Source organism: Heterodontus francisci, chromosome 1 (genome assembly GCF_036365525.1).
Source record: "Heterodontus francisci isolate sHetFra1 chromosome 1, sHetFra1.hap1, whole genome shotgun sequence".
Taxonomy (NCBI): Eukaryota; Metazoa; Chordata; class Chondrichthyes; order Heterodontiformes; family Heterodontidae; genus Heterodontus; species Heterodontus francisci.
Window position 1 is genome coordinate 243,840,100 of NC_090371.1, and position 17,891 is coordinate 243,857,990.

Genomic DNA, 17,891 nt, shown 5'->3' on the forward strand with positions numbered 1-17,891 from the left:
TGGAGGGAGGGTTCGAGAGCGAGGAAAGGGAGGGAGGAGGTATGGAGAGAATAGAGAGAGGAGGGGAGGGAGGGGTAGAGAGAGAGAGGGAGGGAGTGATAGGGAGAGAGGGGTAGAGAGAGAGGAGAGGGAGGGGTAGAGAGAGAGGAGAGGGAGGGGTAGAGAGAGAGGAGAGGGAGGGGTAGAGAGAGAGGAGAGGGAGGGGTAGAGTGAGAGGAGAGGGAGGGGTAGAGTGAGAGGAGAGGGAGGGGTAGAGTGAGAGGAGAGGGAGGGGTGGAGAGAGAGAGAGGGAGGGGTGGAGAGAGAGGAGGGAGGGGTGGAGAGAGAGGAGGGAGGGGTGGAGAGAGAGGAGGGAGGGGTGGAGAGAGAGGAGGGAGGGGTGGAGAGAGAGGAGGGAGGGGTGGAGAGAGAGGAGGGAGGGGTGAGAGAGAGGAGGGTGGAGAGAGAGGAGGGAGGGGTGGAGAGAGAGAGGGAGGGAGTGATAGGGAGAGAGGGGTAGAGAGAGAGGAGAGGGAGGGGTAGAGAGAGAGGAGGGAGGGGTGGAGAGAGAGGAGGGAGGGGTGGAGAGAGAGGAGGGAGGGGTGGAGAGAGAGGAGGGAGGGGTAGAGAGAGAGAGGGAGGGAGTGATAGGGAGAGAGGGGTAGAGAGAGAGGAGAGGGAGGGGTAGAGAGAGAGAGGGAGGGAGTGATAGGGAGAGAGGGGTAGAGAGAGAGGAGAGGGAGGGGTAGAGAGAGAGGAGAGGGAGGGGTAGAGAGAGAGGAGAGGGAGGGGTAGAGAGAGAGGAGAGGGAGGGGTAGAGAGAGGAGAGGGAGGGGTAGAGAGAGAGGAGAGGGAGGGGTAGAGAGAGAGGAGAGGGAGGGGTAGAGAGAGAGGAGAGGGAGGGGTAGAGAGAGAGGAGAGGGAGGGGTAGAGAGAGAGGAGAGGGAGGGGTAGAGAGAGAGGAGAGGGAGGGGTAGAGAGAGAGGAGAGGGAGGGGTAGAGAGAGAGGAGAGGGAGGGGTAGAGAGAGAGGAGAGGGAGGGGTAGAGAGAGAGGAGAGGGAGGGGTAGAGAGAGAGGAGAGGGAGGGGTGGAGAGAGAGGAGAGGGAGGGGTGGAGAGAGAGGAGAGAGGAGAGGGAGGGGTAGAGAGAGAGAGGGAGGGAGTGATAGGGAGGGAGGGGTAGAGAGAGAGGAGAGGGAGGGGTAGAGAGAGAGGAGAGGGAGGGGTAGAGAGAGAGGAGAGGGAGGGGTAGTGAGAGGGGAGAGGGAGGGGTAGAGAGAGGGGAGAGGGAGGGGGAGAGGGAGGGGTAGAGAGAGGGGAGAGGGAGGGGTAGAGAGAGGGGAGAGGGAGAGGGAGGGGTAGAGAGAGGGGAGAGGGAGAGGGAGGGGTAGAGAGAGAGAGAGGGGAGAGGGAGGGGTAGAGAGAGAGAGAGAGGAGAGGGAGGGGTAGAGAGAGAGAGAGGAGAGGGAGGGGTAGAGAGAGAGGAGCGGGAGGACGGGGTAGAGAGAGAGAGGAGAGGGAGGGAAGGGTAGAGAGAGAGAGGAGAGGGAGGGAAGGGTAGAGAGAGAGAGGAGAGGGAGGGAGGGGTAGAGAGGGAGTGTGGGGAGATGGAGGGAGGGGTAGACAGAGGAGAGAGGGAGTGGAGAGATGGAGGGAGGGGGCTAGGGAGGGAGGGTGGAGAGATGGAGAGGAGAGAGAGGGCGGGCGGAGGGGCTGAGAGGGGACGGGGAGAGAGGTGGAGGGAGGGGACTGAGAGAGGGGGAGGGAGTGGATTGGGCGGGGAGGGAGGGGGACTGAGAGAGGGGAGGGGAGAGAGTGGGAAGGGAGGGTGAGGGAGGGCAGGGAAGAGAGGTAGGGACAAGAGAGAGGGAGGGGGAGTGGAGGGAGAGGGAGGGATGGAAGAGAGGGGAGGGAGGAGAGATAGGACAGGAGGGGAGAATGGAGGGGAGGAGGGAGGGAGGACAAGAGGGATAAGTAGAGAGGAGAGGAGAGGGACGGAGGGGTAGCGAGGGTGGGGTAGAGAGAGGAGAGCGAGGGAGGGGGAGAGAGGGAGGGAGAGCAAGCGAGAGGACAAGATAAAGAGGAGAGGGTGGGAGGGGTAGAGAGAGGAGAGGGTGGAAGGGGTAGAGAGAGGAGAGGGAGGGAGGGGTAGAGTGAGAGGAGAGTGTTGCTGTGATATTTGTATGCTTAGCTACTTTATGGGGAGAAATGTGTTTTAAATTGGAGTCTGTTTCAGTGGCATTAGATTGGATATTTCATTTATATACAGATTAATTGCCCCCATGTCCAAGGCTATGTCAATAATTTTGTCAAATGTCCATGATGCAACATGTTGGTGCCTGTCCATGCCCCCTTTGCAGTCACTTAGATCCAGCACATGTGTGGACTGATTGGGCCACATGAGATGAAGAACAGAGGTCTGGGGGATTCAGGCGATTAGGACTTCAACTTGGGAGGTGGTTGGGAGATTGGAGATTGGCAAGAGGAGAGAGGGGAGATTGTGGGGTTGGAGCTGTGGCAGGTTTGGTGGGGAGAGAAGGACTAGGTGGCCGTGTGGCCCAACATTTGCTGCAGTGTTGGGAGCAATGGGAGCAATGTGTTGAATAGGATCAGTGCTGAAAGAAGCCACCAATAGAAGGGTGAGTGATCCCTGAGGACCTTACTGTGGGCAAACAGTAAAAGATTGTCTCCGCTGCTGGATGAATGGGGAACAAGGGGATGAAAACTGAGGATTCTCACTGCACTCGGAGCATCACAAGTTCCAGTACATGGAGTAGTGAGCACAAGAGGGCTGAATGTGGGCATACAATCATGCTGTGGACTGGGAGCAGTACTCCTGCTCCTCCACATTACATAGAAGGGAAAGTTTTTTAAAAATTGCTGCCATTTCCTCAGCTCCCCATTAAAGGCTGCTGTTTAGGCAACTGTAACACAGGAGAAACTAGTCAGACCTTGCACGACGCAAGCTCCATTTAGTTTTTCATGCATTTTTCAGGATGGTCCTGAAACAAGCGCAGGACCCTTTACATATTTAAATTGTTCCAGTGTTGATTTTAAGTTGCCACCAGGCATGCCTAAAAACAGAGAAGCAAATGGCCATGGCAGTCCTCCAGCACAGCCTATGTGCATGACCTCACAACAGAAATTGCTGTACATTGCTCCTGTTTTGCACCCAAAAAAGCATACCCCAGTGCCCATAAATAATTTTGGCAGAATGTAGCCCACGTGAAGTACCACGATGTCGGATCAGGCCCTCCATGTAAAATCGGGTTTGATGACCTTGGTCTAAAACAATGTTATTCCGCCAAGCAACACCTCTTGGCTAAGCTGCTAAATTCTGGAATGTGTTCTGTACATCCTGGAGTGACTCCATTGCAAACAGAGAGGAGAGAGGATGGAAAAGTGAATATGATTTCAGACTGATCTGACAGACAAAGTCAACTCACCTCGGGAAACAATATTTCAGGCAGGCAGATAAAGGCGTTAGTGGAGAAAGAAAATCAAGCTAGATAAATTATCATTTTAGTTCAAATCCTAAATTATATATTCTGTATATTTGAAATATTTGTAGATACTTCAGCACATGTCTATTTCTGTTTTTTTAATACCTTTAGCTGAAAAATATCCCAGGACCATGTCAACGATCAGAAGAACTGAAATATGCTATGACTCGGATAGCAGTGGATGGAGCGGATCTCTTTATAGTCGAACATGGTTGTGCAGCCAGTGTAAAGGTGATCATTTCTATTTGATTTTCATTCAAACCCACATGTTGGTGTTTGAAATTGATCTTTGAAACAAAAATACAGTTAGAAACACAGCTTGTCTTTGGGGAAAGCTTTTGGAGCTACGGTGGCCTTCTAACAGGAATATCACGACGTATTGCACAATATTAAAGCATATTGGATGAAATACAATTTTTCTTCTAGCCTATTTGTAACAATATTCTAATCATTTACATCTTCAGTTAGTTATGATATTTTGTAATTTAGAGTGAATCAAGTATTCACGAACAAAAATTATAATGCATTACTTGCAGTATAATGCAAACCCTGTAGTAATACTAATTTAGTTCTAGGTCAGCCATAACAGTAAATAATATGTTTTCAGGAAGTTATAAAATCCTGACGTTCTTGGTCCATAAGCTGTGCTGGAAAAGCACTTATTTGCTGGATCTGGCAGTTGCTTTAGCTGCTGGGTTCCCCAGTCTGGAGAAACCCATGCTGGAAAAGTTAATTCTAAATCACTGACAAAATCTGCTGCACCTCTCCAGAGTGGGTTACTCAACTTATCCCAACCCAGTCGCTTAAACAGGATGTTAGCGAGTTCACGGTGTGGGGGCCATGTTTTCTATTTTTAACACTAAGTCGCCCATCCTATAGGAGGTTAAAACTCTCCCCTCCACCCCCCCCCCCCCCCGCCCACCACATGCCCACATGTTTGATTCTCAATGTCCTCCGGCAACTAGAGATTGACAATAAATGACAATGTCAGCAACATCCCAAGAATAATTTTTTTTTCCTGAAAATAAAAACTTTACTAATTATGCCAAAAATGGTTTAGAATGGTGTATCTGTATCCAGGAGCAGAATCTACATATAACGTGACCCTATGTAACGCTAATCTATCAGTTCATCAGAGAGTTGGAGACGCTTGCATGCAGCAGCTATTTATTGACTTTAGATACTGTATGGAGTGATATAACAATGGTTTTCATTGACTTTTTAGATTGATAGTTGTCTGCTGTCAGTCTTGTTTTCTTTCAGATACAAAAGAAAACATTGCAAGCTGCTTACATGTTGGTGCCGTATGACATTTTGCGATGTTCATGTGCAGGAGCATATATTTGAAATAAGCATTCTAATACAATTGTGTATTTAGTACAGCAATTTTACACACTTCACGATTAGCTATGGAAGGTCCAGTATTATCTTACTGTGTTTAGAATATCAAATATTCTTTGTTTCTCTGTTTTGGTGGCCTGCAATATTTTACATACTAGTTGATCTCCTGTGGTGTTGCACATGGGAAATCGAGCATGATTCAGGTCAGTGCAGGGTTACAATATTTCGGGGAGTATAATTGGACCTGAGGGGAGAGAGCAGATTGGAGGAGAGGAAGGGCAAGGAGAAGGAGGGGAGGAGGACAATAGCATAAGGAGAAAGGCAATGAAGTGTTTTTAAAAAAAAAAACGTCCTGGGGAGGCAGGATGGATAGATTTTTTATAAGCAAGGGGGTGGAAGGTTATCGGGGGTAGGTGGAAATGTGGAATAATCAGTTCAGCCATGAACTTATTGAATGGCGGAGCAGGCTCGAGGGGTCCAGTGGCCTACTCCTGCTCCTAATTTGTATGTTCATAGGAGGGATACTTACAGCTACCATATTGCTCAGTGGAGTAGTGGCATTCCCAAGACCACATTGCTGTTCAGGGAAATTTTTAATGAGATTTGTGGGTAAGGGTTACTCTTATGTACATGTATGACCATGTTGAAGAATCAGCCGTGAAGGACGGATTATACATGCATAGCAGTTGGGGTACAGGCAGTGAGCGGCTATTATGAAGGGAGAGTGGGTGGGGGGGCGGGGAGGTGGGCACGGAGAAATAGGCTTACAGGTCAGCTCCAGGATTGGACATGAACATTCTGCTTTGCAAGTTGGGGATTTCAATTTTTATGAACGGAGAGTTGCAGCACATTTCTGTTTAATGTTCCGCTACACTTTCTGAAGTTTAAGTGGTACTCAAAATATGATGCTAATTGCTGGAAGTTGTGTCTTTTGCACCATCATTAGCATGTGCAAGTGCAGGATGGTTTGCCAACTTTTGTATTTCTAATGTTGCCATGACACAATTAAAATGGAAATGACAGTGCACAGTACCACTTACAGGTGTACCCAGTACTCCAGGTATTTACAATTTTTTTTCTGTACAGGCAACCTGACATCGGAACTCATTTATTTCAAATTGAAATGTTCCATGCCAATCAGCATTTTTATTACATAATAGGTTATTATTGGGAGCTTAACTCTGACTTTTAAGTGTTTCATTTTTATTTCCTTGTTTGTGACTCTTCTCATCATCCATTATCCATGACTGACTGTGGAGTTTATTCGCCTGTGCCACTCATTTTCTGAAAACAGCTTTTAGTAGCTGTATGTCTTAGGTTTATCACTCCCACTGCTCCGAACTATTTGTTTGCAGTTGGAATATGCCTTCCTGGCCCAGCTGTAATTATGGAAGATCAATGTACAAAGGATTATGCAAAATTCTGCTGGTACACATACCTGTAATTGAGATTTTGTACTGTGATCTTGTAACTTGTGTTACAAGTGCCCAGGGCTTTTTGTTTTCCTTTCATAGAATCTGTTTTCTCATAGGAGCTGCATGAGATATGTTGGGCTTCTAAATGTCTATAAAAATAAAATTGCTTGCGGTTGTGGATTTGTTTAGATGTGCTGCAGATATGATCAAACAAATCTTTTTGTCATGTCTATTCATGATAATTTTATTATGTACTGTATAATATATGGTACTTACACAGATTTTTTTAAATTTCCAACTGATTTTTATATTCTAGATAGGGGCAATTCGCATTGCTACTTGTAATCTTCATAACCAAGCAGTTGGAGAAGGAGTAAGTGCTGTTATACAAGATGTTCAGCTGAGGCAATATATTGAACAATTTGAGAACAATAGGCTTGGAATTCAACCCACTGTACTCCGTCGATCATGTTGGCTAGAAGCTGGTTCAGTAAATTTTGGATTGATTACTGCAGATGTGGCTTTGGCTGCAGACCATCCTGCAAAACATGAAGTGCAAAGACAATTCTTGGAAACACATGACAACCGAACTAAAAGGTACCACGTACTTGTATTTGTAAGTAGAAGCTGTGGTCTTCCTCTGCACCAGACAGTTAAAGAAATCCCTATACAATTTATGGCTTGATCATGTGACAAAATGTTCCATCTTATCTAATTATTTGATACACCAATGAGAATGACCAGTTGTCACTATCTGACATAACAACCTGCCATGAACAAAAAGGGAAACAATAAAATTGCTGTGTTTTTTGCTTTATAGGGAAGAACACAGATTAAAATGTGTTCCATGGCAGCACTTAAATAGTAAAGTAGATCAGATTCATGGTATGTGATATTTCAATGTCTTGATGAGTTACTTACTCATAACATGCTCCAGATTTTGTTATCCTATATAAAATATGTATGTATTGATCTGCCTGTCCTATCCTAGGTCCAGAGTGTGAAATGTGGTCAGTTAAAATAATTGACTTAGGCAGCAATAAGATTATTGCTAATGTTTGACCTCTGGGCAAAACACTGTTATAAGCCAAATTAATCAGACAGAATAATTTTCTGGCTGAGTGCTTGCCAATATTCTTTATGTAGGAGCTTTTTATTCCTGTTTCCAAAATGACTGTGGCAATTTTAGGTGTGCAAAGTATGTGGAATCCAAAATATAACAGGTAGTGATCAATTTGGAAAAAGTTACTAGATTCCTTATTCTTAAGAACTTTGTGACAAATGTATGCCCATGTTTGCCCTGATGCCATGAGATGTCATGGGGCCTGGAGTCAATGTTGAGGACTCTCAGAGCCATTCCTGTCTGTCTGTATACCACTGTGCCACCACCTCATTAGGGTGTGTCCTGCCCTTGGGACAGGACATACCCAACGATGATGATAGAGAACTACAAAGATGCTAAACAACCAGAAACAGCATGCAATAAACAGTGAAGCGATCCCAGAACCAACGGATCAGATCCAAGCTCTGCAGTCCTGAGACGTCCAGTTGTGACTGGTCGTGAACAATTAAATGACTAAAGGAGGAGGCGATTCCACAAACATCCCAAGCTCAATGATGGCGAAGTCCAGCTCTGCGAGTGCAGAAGACAAAGCTGAACCATTTGCAACCACCTTCAGCCAAAAGTGCCAGGTGGATGATCCATCTCTGCCTCCTCCTGAGGTCTCCAGCATCACAGATGCCAGTCTTCAGTCAATTCGATTCACTTCCTGTGATATCAAGAAATGGCTGAATTCACTGGATACAACAAAGGCTGTAGGTCCTGACAACATTCTGGCTGTAGTGTCGAAGACTTGTGCTCCAGAGCTAGCTAAGCTGTTGCAGTACAGCTACAACACTAGCATCTACCTGACAATGTGGAAAATTACCCAGTTATGTCCTGTGCACAAAAAGTAAGACTAATTCACTCTGGCCAATTACCGCTCCACCAGTTTACTCAATTATCAGCAAAGTAATAGTACTGTCAACGACACCTTCCATCAAGCAGCACTTACTCAGCAATTAACCGATGTTCAATATTGGCTCCGCCAGGACCAGCATCGACAAGGAGATGAATTTCAGATGTGAGGTGAGAATGATTGCCCTTGATATCAAGGCAGCATTTGACTGAGTGTGGCATCAAGGAGTCCTAATAATATTGAAGTCAGTGGGAATCGGAGGGAAAACTCTCCCCTGTTGGAGTTATACCTAGCATAAAGGAAGATGGTTATGTTTGTTGGGAGACTGATCATCTCAGCTGCAGGACATCACTGCAGGAGTTCCTCATGGCAGTGTCCTAGCGCCAACCATCTTCAGCTGCTTCATCAATGACTTTCCTGCAAGGACGTTCGCTGGTGATTGCACAGTGTTCAATTCCATTCGCAACTCTTCAAAATACTGCAGCAGTCTATGGTCTCATGCAGCAGGTTCTGGACAACACTCAGGCTAGGGCTGATAAGTGGCAAGTAACATTAGTGCCACACAAGTGCCAGACAATGACCATCTCCAAAAAGAGCGAATCCAACCATCTCCTCTTGACATTCAACGGTATTGTCATTGCTGAATCCCCTCACCATCACCATCCTGGGGGTTACCATTGACTAAGAACTTAAGTGGACCAGCCATATAACTACTGTGGCTACAAGAACAGGTCAGAGTCTGGGAATTCTGTGGTGAGTAACTCATCTCCTGACTCCCCAAAGCCTGTTCACCATCTACAATGCACAAGTCAGGAGTGTGATGGCATACTCTCCACTTGCCTGGTGGAGTATAGCTACAATAACACTTAAGAAGCTTGACAACGTCCAGGACAAAGCAGCTCGCTTGATTGGCACCCCATCGACAACTTTAAGCATTCACTCCCTCCACTACCAGCACACAGTGGCAGCAGTGTGTACCATCTACAAGATGGACTGCAGCAACTTGCCAAGGCTCCTTCAACAGCACCTTCCAAACTTTCAACCTCTGTCACCTAAAAGGACAAGGGCGGCAGGCACTTGGGAACACCACCACTGGTAAGTCCCCATCCAATTCACACACCATCTTGACTGGGAACTGTCACTGGATCAAAATCCTGCAACTCCCTCCCCAACAGCACAGTGGGTGTGCCTACAGCACAAGGACTGCAGCAGTTCAAGAAGGCAGCTCACCACCACCTTCTCGAGGGCATTTAGGGTTGGGTATTAGATGCTAGCCTTGCCAGTGATGCTTAGATCCCATGAATGAACTAAAAAAAGGATATTGTCTTCTCAATGGAGAGGGACGATGCAGATATCATAGTTAAGGAACAGGAGTGTAAGATATTGGATGGGCTTAACATAGTGAGAGGAAATATTAAGGGGTTTAGGATGTTTGAAAGTGGATAAATTGCCAGGCGTAGATGAAATGTATCCCAGGCGGCTAAGAAAAGCAAGGGAGCAAATAGTGGCGTCCCTGTCCATCATTTTTAAATCCTTTCAGTATACAGGTGTGGTGTTGGAGGACTGCTAATGTTGTTACATTGTTTAAAAATGGAGGAAGGATAAATACAGGCCAGTCAGCCTTTTAAAAAATTTATTTTATGGAATGTGGGCATTGCCCATCGCTAATTGCCCTTGAGAAGGTTTGTGAGCTGCCTTCTTGAAAGGGAACACGCACAGTGCCTTCAGGGAGGGAGTTCCAGGATTTTGATCCAGCGACAGTGAAGGAACAGTGATATATTTCCAAGTCAGGATGGTCTGTGGCTTGGAGGGAAATTTGCAGATGGTATTCCCACACGTCTGCTGCCCTTGTCCTTAGTGGAAGAGGCCGCAGGTTTGGAAGGTGCTGTCGAAAGTAGCATGGTGAGTTGCTGCAGTGCATCTTGCATATGGCATACCCTGCTGTCTGACCTTGGTGTTAGGAAAGTTATTGGAAAAATGTTCTGAGGGACCGTGTAAATTGTCATTTAGAAAGGCAAGAATTAATCAAGGACAGTCAGTATGGCTTTGGTCAAGGAAGTTGTGTCTGGCTAACTAGATTTGAACTTTTTGAGGAAGTAACAAAGAAGTTCCAAGAATTTAGTGCATTTGATATCGTCTACGTGGATTTTAGCAAGGCTTTTGGCAAGGGTTCCATGTGGCAGTCTGGTCAGAAAAATAAGAGCTGATGGGATCCAAGAGCAAGTGGCAAGTTGGATCCAAAATTGGTTCAGTACCAGGTGGCAAAGTGTAATGACTGATGGATGTTTTTGTGATTGGAAAGCTGTTTGCAGTGGGGCTCCACAGGGTCCTGTAATTGTTCCTTGCCTTTCATGGTATATATAATTGATTTAGACTTAAATGTAGGGGGCAGGATTAAGAGGTTTGAAGATGGTGTCAAAATTGGCCGTGTGGTTGATAGTGAAGAAGAAAGCTGCAGTCTGCGGGAAGATCTTAATAGACTGATTAGGTGGGCAGAAATGTGACAAATAGAATTCAATCCGGAGAAGTCTGAGGTAATGCATTTGGGGAGGGCAAGCAAGGCAACAAAATATACAAAAAAATGGTCACACTGAGAAATGTAGAGGAACGGAGGGATCCCTGAAGGTAGCAGGACAGGTAGATAAGGTGGTTACAAAGGCATACAGGATACTTTCCTTTATTAGCTGAGACATAGAATATAAGACACAAAAACAAGAAATGCTGGATTCACTCAGCAGGTCTGGCAGCATCTGTGGAAAGAGAAGCGGGTTAACGTTTCGGGTCAGTGACCCTTCTTCGGAACTGACAAATATTAGAAAAGTCACAGATTATAAACAAGTGAGGTGGCTTCTCTTTCCACAGATGCTGCCAGACCTGCTGAGTGAATACAGCATTTCTTGTTTTTGTTTCAGATTTCCAGCATCCGCAGTATTTTGCTTTTATTTTAACATAGAATATAAGAGCAGGGATGTTATGCCAGAAGTTTATTCAACACTAGCTGGACCACAGCTACAGTACTGCATATAGTTTTGGCTACTGCATTACAGGAAGGATGTGATCGCATTAGAGAGGGTACGGAAAAGATTTATGAGGAAGGTAGGAATGGAGAATTTTGGGTATGAGGAAAGATTGAACAGGGTGGGGTTATTTTTGGAACAGAGGACTTGAGATGTAATTGAGGTGTATAAAACTTTTGAGGGGCCAAGACAGAGTGGATTGGAAAGTCCTACTTCTCTTAGGGGGTATGGATTTAAAGTAATTGGCAGATTGAATAGAGGGGAGTTGAGGAGAAATGTTTTCACCCTGAGGATGGTGGACATCTAGAACTCACTGTTTGAAAGCGGGGTAGAGGCAGAAACCCCCATCACATTTGAAAAACACTTTGATATGTATTTGAAGTGCCATAACCTACAAGACTACGGAGCAAGACTGGAAAGTGGGAATAGGCCGGTTAGCTTTTTTTGCAGCGGGCAGGGAGACGATGGGCTGATTGGCCATCTTCTGTAGTGTAAATTTTCTATGTTTCTATTGTTGACTTCACATTAACAACCTGTTGTATAACAATGAAAGATTCTGCCCTGGTATCCATATGCATTCTCTAATACAAATTGTATAATACAACTGTGTACATCTTTCAAATCTAAATGAAACAACCAGTTTAATCTTGGTGCAGAAACTTTTTGGTTTCCAAAAATTTGCTTCCTATGTCCAGTATTTCATAAGTTTATGGCAAGAAAACAACTTAAGTTGGCAGGCGATCAATGCAAAATCCCCAACTGAGAATATGTAAAGAAAAGAGGTAAAGAGTAGTTGAACCATAGGGACCAGGAAGATAAAAGCAAAATACTGCGGATGCTGGAAATCTGAAATAAAAACAAGAAATGCTGGAACCACTCAGCAGGTCTGGCAGCATCTGTGGAAAGAGAAGCAGAGTTAACGTTTCGGGTCAGTGACCCTTCATCGGAACTGGAAGATCTTGGGTTTTGTTCCGTTAATTGACTTTAGCCGCTTTGGCAATAGTGGTGTCACACTGCCTTGGGGTTTGAGATGGTGTAGAAAAATCAGCTTTGGTTCCTGCTGCTAATTGCTGTCTGGTGGAAATGTACGTGTGGACATCAGATGAGGACAAGGTCAGATCTCTCCCCTTGTTGAATTGCATTTAAGTGCTCACAGTCTAGGTTCAAATGAAGAATGAGGTACTGAAGGGTGTCTATCACCTGTGGAACCAAACTGCTTGAATGAGTCAACCCCCATGGTGAGGAGAGGAGAACTTGGCAGAAATTGAAGAAAAAATGAAATTAAACAGCCAGTGATAAGGCTCTTAACAATTTTGAAATGGCTGATGGAAGAATTGTGTAAGGGAAGTAGTATTATCTTACCTTTTAATCTTTGACATGATGCTGGCAGCATAAATCTCAGGTTAGTGTCGAAGAAAAACAGAATATGGTAGGAAGCAAAATGAACACAAACATCCATAATGTAATGGTAGCAGTGAGTTTAAATGTGCTTATTCATCTAGTGTTTAGCACTGTTCCACCAGTGTCAACACAGTGAAATGTGCTTATTCTCTTCCCGTTTACCTTTCACCCAGCTCCCAGCCTATTTTGAAGGTGAAAGCTCCACTGTTGGTTCACATTGAACATCCAATGATTTGATTATCAATCATTTTTAAAAAATCTTAAGCTGACATTGTGCATTCTTTCATTTAGACTGTGGTTTCTCTGGCCAGATGATGATGTCAAAAATAAACGAGGCAAGAACAAGTGTGGGTGCCTTAGTGGCTGTAAGTTCTATGCAGGCATGGCTTCAGGACTGGACTTCTTCAAACTCGATGAAATGACGCCATCCACCAGTTCTGCTTTCTCTACTATAAACACAGAATCGGATATGTTCTATGGGCAGTCACTGCTGCATCCAAATGAATGGATTATCACTAAGGACATTTCAAAGACTGCAGATGGTAACTTCTTGCCTATAACTTGAAACATTTTCTGTGATTTCCAGAAGTATCTGTCCAAAGTTTGTCTTTTTCTTACAAGATTCCTTACTTTGTCTTCTATTAATGCATCAGACTATCCTTAATATAGTTTGTGCAGTATAATGTTTTGTAACTGTTTACACGTGTGCATTTTACAAGTTTCATGGCTTCACATAGAAGAGAGGTTTTAATTTACGTTGTTGGATATTTCAATTTTAAATCACAACAGGCAAGTAATAGAAGAAATAAAAACAGAAAATGCTGGAAATACTGAGCAGGTCAGGTAGTATCTGTGGAGAGAGAAACAGAGTTAACGTTTTAAGTTGATGACCTTTCATCAGAATTAATGAAAGGTCATTGACCTGAAATGTTAACTCTTTTTCTCTCTCCACAGATACTACCTGACCTGCTCATTATTTCCAGCACTTCCTGTTTTTATTTTAGATTTCCAGTGTATGTTGGTTTTTGCTGAAATAATTAATAGAAGAAACTATTTGTGTTGACAATATCTATATTTTGGTCGTTTAGGTAAGACAAATGGGACAAAAAGAAAAGAATGGGACTCCAAATCACTGGGAACTGATACAGAAAGAAAGAACCAGTACCACAATTTGCAGGTTCCTTTACGATCTCACAGTTCAACATCTTCATCTGAAGAAAACAGTAGTTCTACTGCTGCACTCCCTCTGTTGGCAAGTGAAAAAAACAGTCCTTCATCTAATGCTGATGACAATGTTATACAGATGCATATTCCTGTTTTAAGTGCAAACATAGAGGAAATAATTGGAAGGTAAGTTAATTTAATTTATAAACAGTAGGTCTATCTGGATTAAAGATCTGAATTATATACATTATGTTGATTTTTCCAAGGCTGAACAATTGTAATGTGTTAGACATTTGGTATACCATTGTATTGTGTCATGAGTAATCAAGTGCTGTTTAATGCCCATGATTCCTAATAAGACAAGCTCCTGATGCCAGCCTTGCTGTGCGTTGACAGATATTAGATTCCCCTGCTTCACAAGGGAGAAGAAGAAAATTAAAAACATTGGGGCTGTTGTGCACTTGTTTCTTGGTTACAGGCTGCTTTCCTACCTTTTTGGTCATGGAATTTATGAAAAAAGCAAATACAAATGGGGAAAAAAGACATTTGTTAAAAAAAATCATTTTTCTTCTTAGTGGTCCAACAGATGTTTCAGGAAGCACTCCAGTTTCTCCCAATAATCAAGATAGAACTTTAGTCCGTTCTCCTTTGAAACGACAAGCTTCTGTCTCTTCTACGCAGCTTGGAAGTACAAAAAGTTTATCAGCAGCCATTTTTGGTGAGCGGCAGCCTGCAGCAATGGGTGTACAATTCACCAGCGACGTGTCCCGCAGTGATGAGAATGTTTTGGATTCTCCTCGTCAGCGAAGGAGCTTTGGATCCTTCCCTTACACTCCATCAGCAGATTCTAACACCTTCCATCAGTATCGATCAGTCGATTCCAGCATATCTGTAGCTGAAAGTGAGGCATACTTTTCAGCAGCTGAGGACTTTGATCCAGTCAGTAGTGATGAAGGTCCAGGAACCTACCCAGGAAGAAAGAAGAGGCGTCGTACCCAAGCAGTTGACTGTAGCAAGAATACAATTTCTCATAGTGTAGAGGGACCATTAAATATATCTATTAATGGAGACAACCAAGAGCTGAAAAACTACTCTATTCGAGCTCATGCCTCGCAGGCCTCTTTTGTATCAGCTCTTGAAGGTGGAGAGGAGTCAACTGATCATATATGCACTGTAGAAGGAGAAAAAGCTGTGGATAGCAAACAGCTATCAAGTCAGCAGATTGTGATGTCTTGTTACCTAAATTATCTTACACAGCTGCAGGTATCCAACTGGTCAGTAAAACAACCAACAAACAAGAGAACATCAAAATCTTCACTGCATCGTCCTCTGGACCTTGATACACCAACCAGTGAGGAGAGCTCTTCTTCATTTGACCAGCTTTCTGTTCCTACGTTTAAGGTCGGTAACCTTTTCTATACTAGTAATCAATATTCTTTCTCACTTGTTAAACTTCCACCTACAGATAGGAATTGCTGCTTTCCACTGGGGAAATCAGCTTTTGAGAAATCTACATCCAAGGCAGGATGAACAATAATAGCTTGCATTTATATAGTTTTAATATAGAAAATGTTCCAAGGCACTTCAGAGAGGCATAATTTGATAAAAATGTATACTGAGACAAAGTAAGAAGCATGGATTTTAAGAAGAACCTTGAAGGAAGAGAGAGTTGTGGAGGGGTTAGGGAGGGAATAACAGAATGTAGGATCTAGACAGATGAAGGCACAGATTCCAGTGATGATCAGAAAGGACAGGGGAGCACGCAAAAGGCCAGAGTTAGAGAAATGTACAGTTTGTGGGAGTGGTGGGGAGGTGGGAGGTGGTGCCAGGGTGTAGTGTTGTAGGGCTGGAGGATGTTACGATAGTAAGGTGGGGAAAGGCCATGAAGGGATTTTAATCGAGGATTAGAATCTTAAATTAAAGGCTCCGTTTCTCCTCTCAGGTAGGCGTAAAAGATCCCATGGCACTATTTTGAACAAGAGCCAATATTTATCCCTCATCCAACACCTAAAAATAGATTATTTTGTCTTTTAGAACATAAGAAATAGGAGTAGGAGTAGACCATACAGCCCCTCAAGTCTGCTTTGCCATTCAGTACGATCATAGTTAATCTTCTGCTTCAACTCCACTTTCCCATTGGCTTCCCATATCCCTTGATTCCTTGAGAGACTAAAAATGTGTCTATCTCAGCCTTGAATATACTCAATGATGGAATATGCACAACCCATTGGGGTAGAGAATTTCAAAGATTTACAACCCTCTGAGTGAAGATATTTCTCCTCATCTCAGCTGTAAATTATTGGTCCCTTATCTTGAGACAGTGCCCCTGTGGTCTAGATTCCTCAGGCAGATTAAACAATCTTTGTGTCTACCCTGTCAAGCCTCTTCAGAATCTTGTATGCTTCAATTTGATCACCTCATTCTTCTGAAGTCCAGAGAGTATTGGTCAAATTTGCTTGGCCTGTCATCATAGGATAACCCTCTCATCCCAGGAACCTATCTAGTTAACCTTCACTGTACCACCTCCAAGACAAGTATATCCTTCCTTAAATATGGAGACCAAAACTGCAAGTGTGGTCTCACTGAAGCCCTATATAGTTGCAACAAGACTTCCTTATTCTTGTACTCCGATCCCCTTGCATTAAAGGTCAACATGCCATTTGCTTGCTGTACCTGCATCCTAACTTTCTGTCTTCCTTCTATAAGAGCACCCAAGTCCCTCTGAACAAGTGCATTTAGAAATTTCAAGCCTTTTAAAAAAACATTGTTTTTCTATTCTTAGTACCAAAGTGAATAACCTCACACTTTCCCACATTATACTCCATCTACAAGCCCACTCACGTAACCTGTCTCTATCTCTTTACAGCGTCTTTGTCGTCCCCTCACAACCTACATTCCCACATAACTTATCAGAAAATTTAGATACATTTCTCTCAGTGCCTTCATCTAAGACATTAATATAGATTGTAATGAGGCCCCAACACTGATCCTCGTGCATTTCACTGGTTACAGCCTGCCAACTTGAAAATGCCCCATTTATCCTACTCTCTGCTTCCTGTCTGTTATTCAATCCTCCATCCATGCTAATATATGACCCCCAACTCCATGACCACTTATTTTGCGTGTATTAACCTTTTGAATGGCACCCTAACGAATGCCTTTTGGAAATCCAAGTGTACTACATCTTCTGGCTCCTCTTTATCTACTCTACCAGTTGCATCCTGTTACGACCGAGGCGGGAGGAGTGCACTATTTATTCTAGTCCCAATTCTCCGCAGGTCACAGCATATTGCTTTTAAATGTTTCCACTTATCGATATGGTCAATCATATTTTTCCCAGAACAGAACACACTAACCAGGTTTCTTTAATGAACAACACAATTATCAGTTTATTATAAAACAAGTCTTAACTAGTAATGAAGTAAAACATGAAAACACAGATTTTATGTTTTAAAGTTCCCTTTTTACCATAGTCCCTCCACACTCACACTCACACTCACACACATACACATACATATACACTGGCTAACCGAAAAAAAACAAAAGGGAATTTTTCATTATTTAGAGCTCTGTTACAGACGAAAAAACTCTTGGGCAGATTACTTGCTCATTTTTGAAGAAACCAGCAGATGAGATATGCTGTTCCAAAACTGGCATACAGTCTGGCCTCCGAGTACACGTAGACAGGCCACTAGGATTCTCCAGAACAGTTCTTTTCAGGCAGTGCTGATGACCATTTTCGTAGGCTTTCTTCAAAGACAGGATACGAGATGAATTGACACAGTGGACTTCTCAGGGTCTTCAGAGATTTGTCCTTCCTTGACACATCAGCAACAGACTTGACTTTATCTCACTCCAGAAGGTAAAACATACACTTACTGACCAACACCAAAAAGCTTGTGAGCTTTCGGCTCTGCCAGGTGTGCTCTGCTACGACTGGGCTTGTCCAATCAAAGGGGCGCTTTTCACTTCTCAGCGCCTGTTATCAGGGTTTCTTGAGTCATGTGATAACCAGTAACATTGTTGCCACCAGTTACTTCAGTGCCCAATGACACAAAACTGGGTGGGAGGGTGAGTTGTGAGGAGGACGCAGAAAGGCTTCAGGGTGATTTG

General features: G+C 43.9%; 1 protein-coding gene across 14 annotated transcripts in view; it reads left to right on the forward strand.

Moving 5' to 3' along the window:
* Positions 1-17,891, forward strand: part of kiaa1109 (KIAA1109 ortholog) — a 637,888-nt gene that overhangs the window by 266,980 nt on the left and 353,017 nt on the right. For all 14 annotated transcript variants that reach the window (XM_068042417.1, XM_068042485.1, XM_068042453.1 and 11 more), the window contains 5 exons: positions 3,594-3,713; positions 6,555-6,835; positions 12,906-13,156; positions 13,703-13,964; positions 14,354-15,179. In XM_068042417.1, coding sequence (XP_067898518.1) covers positions 3,594-3,713; positions 6,555-6,835; positions 12,906-13,156; positions 13,703-13,964; positions 14,354-15,179 — 1,740 coding nt within the window. The remainder of the gene's footprint in view (positions 1-3,593; positions 3,714-6,554; positions 6,836-12,905; positions 13,157-13,702; positions 13,965-14,353; positions 15,180-17,891) is intronic.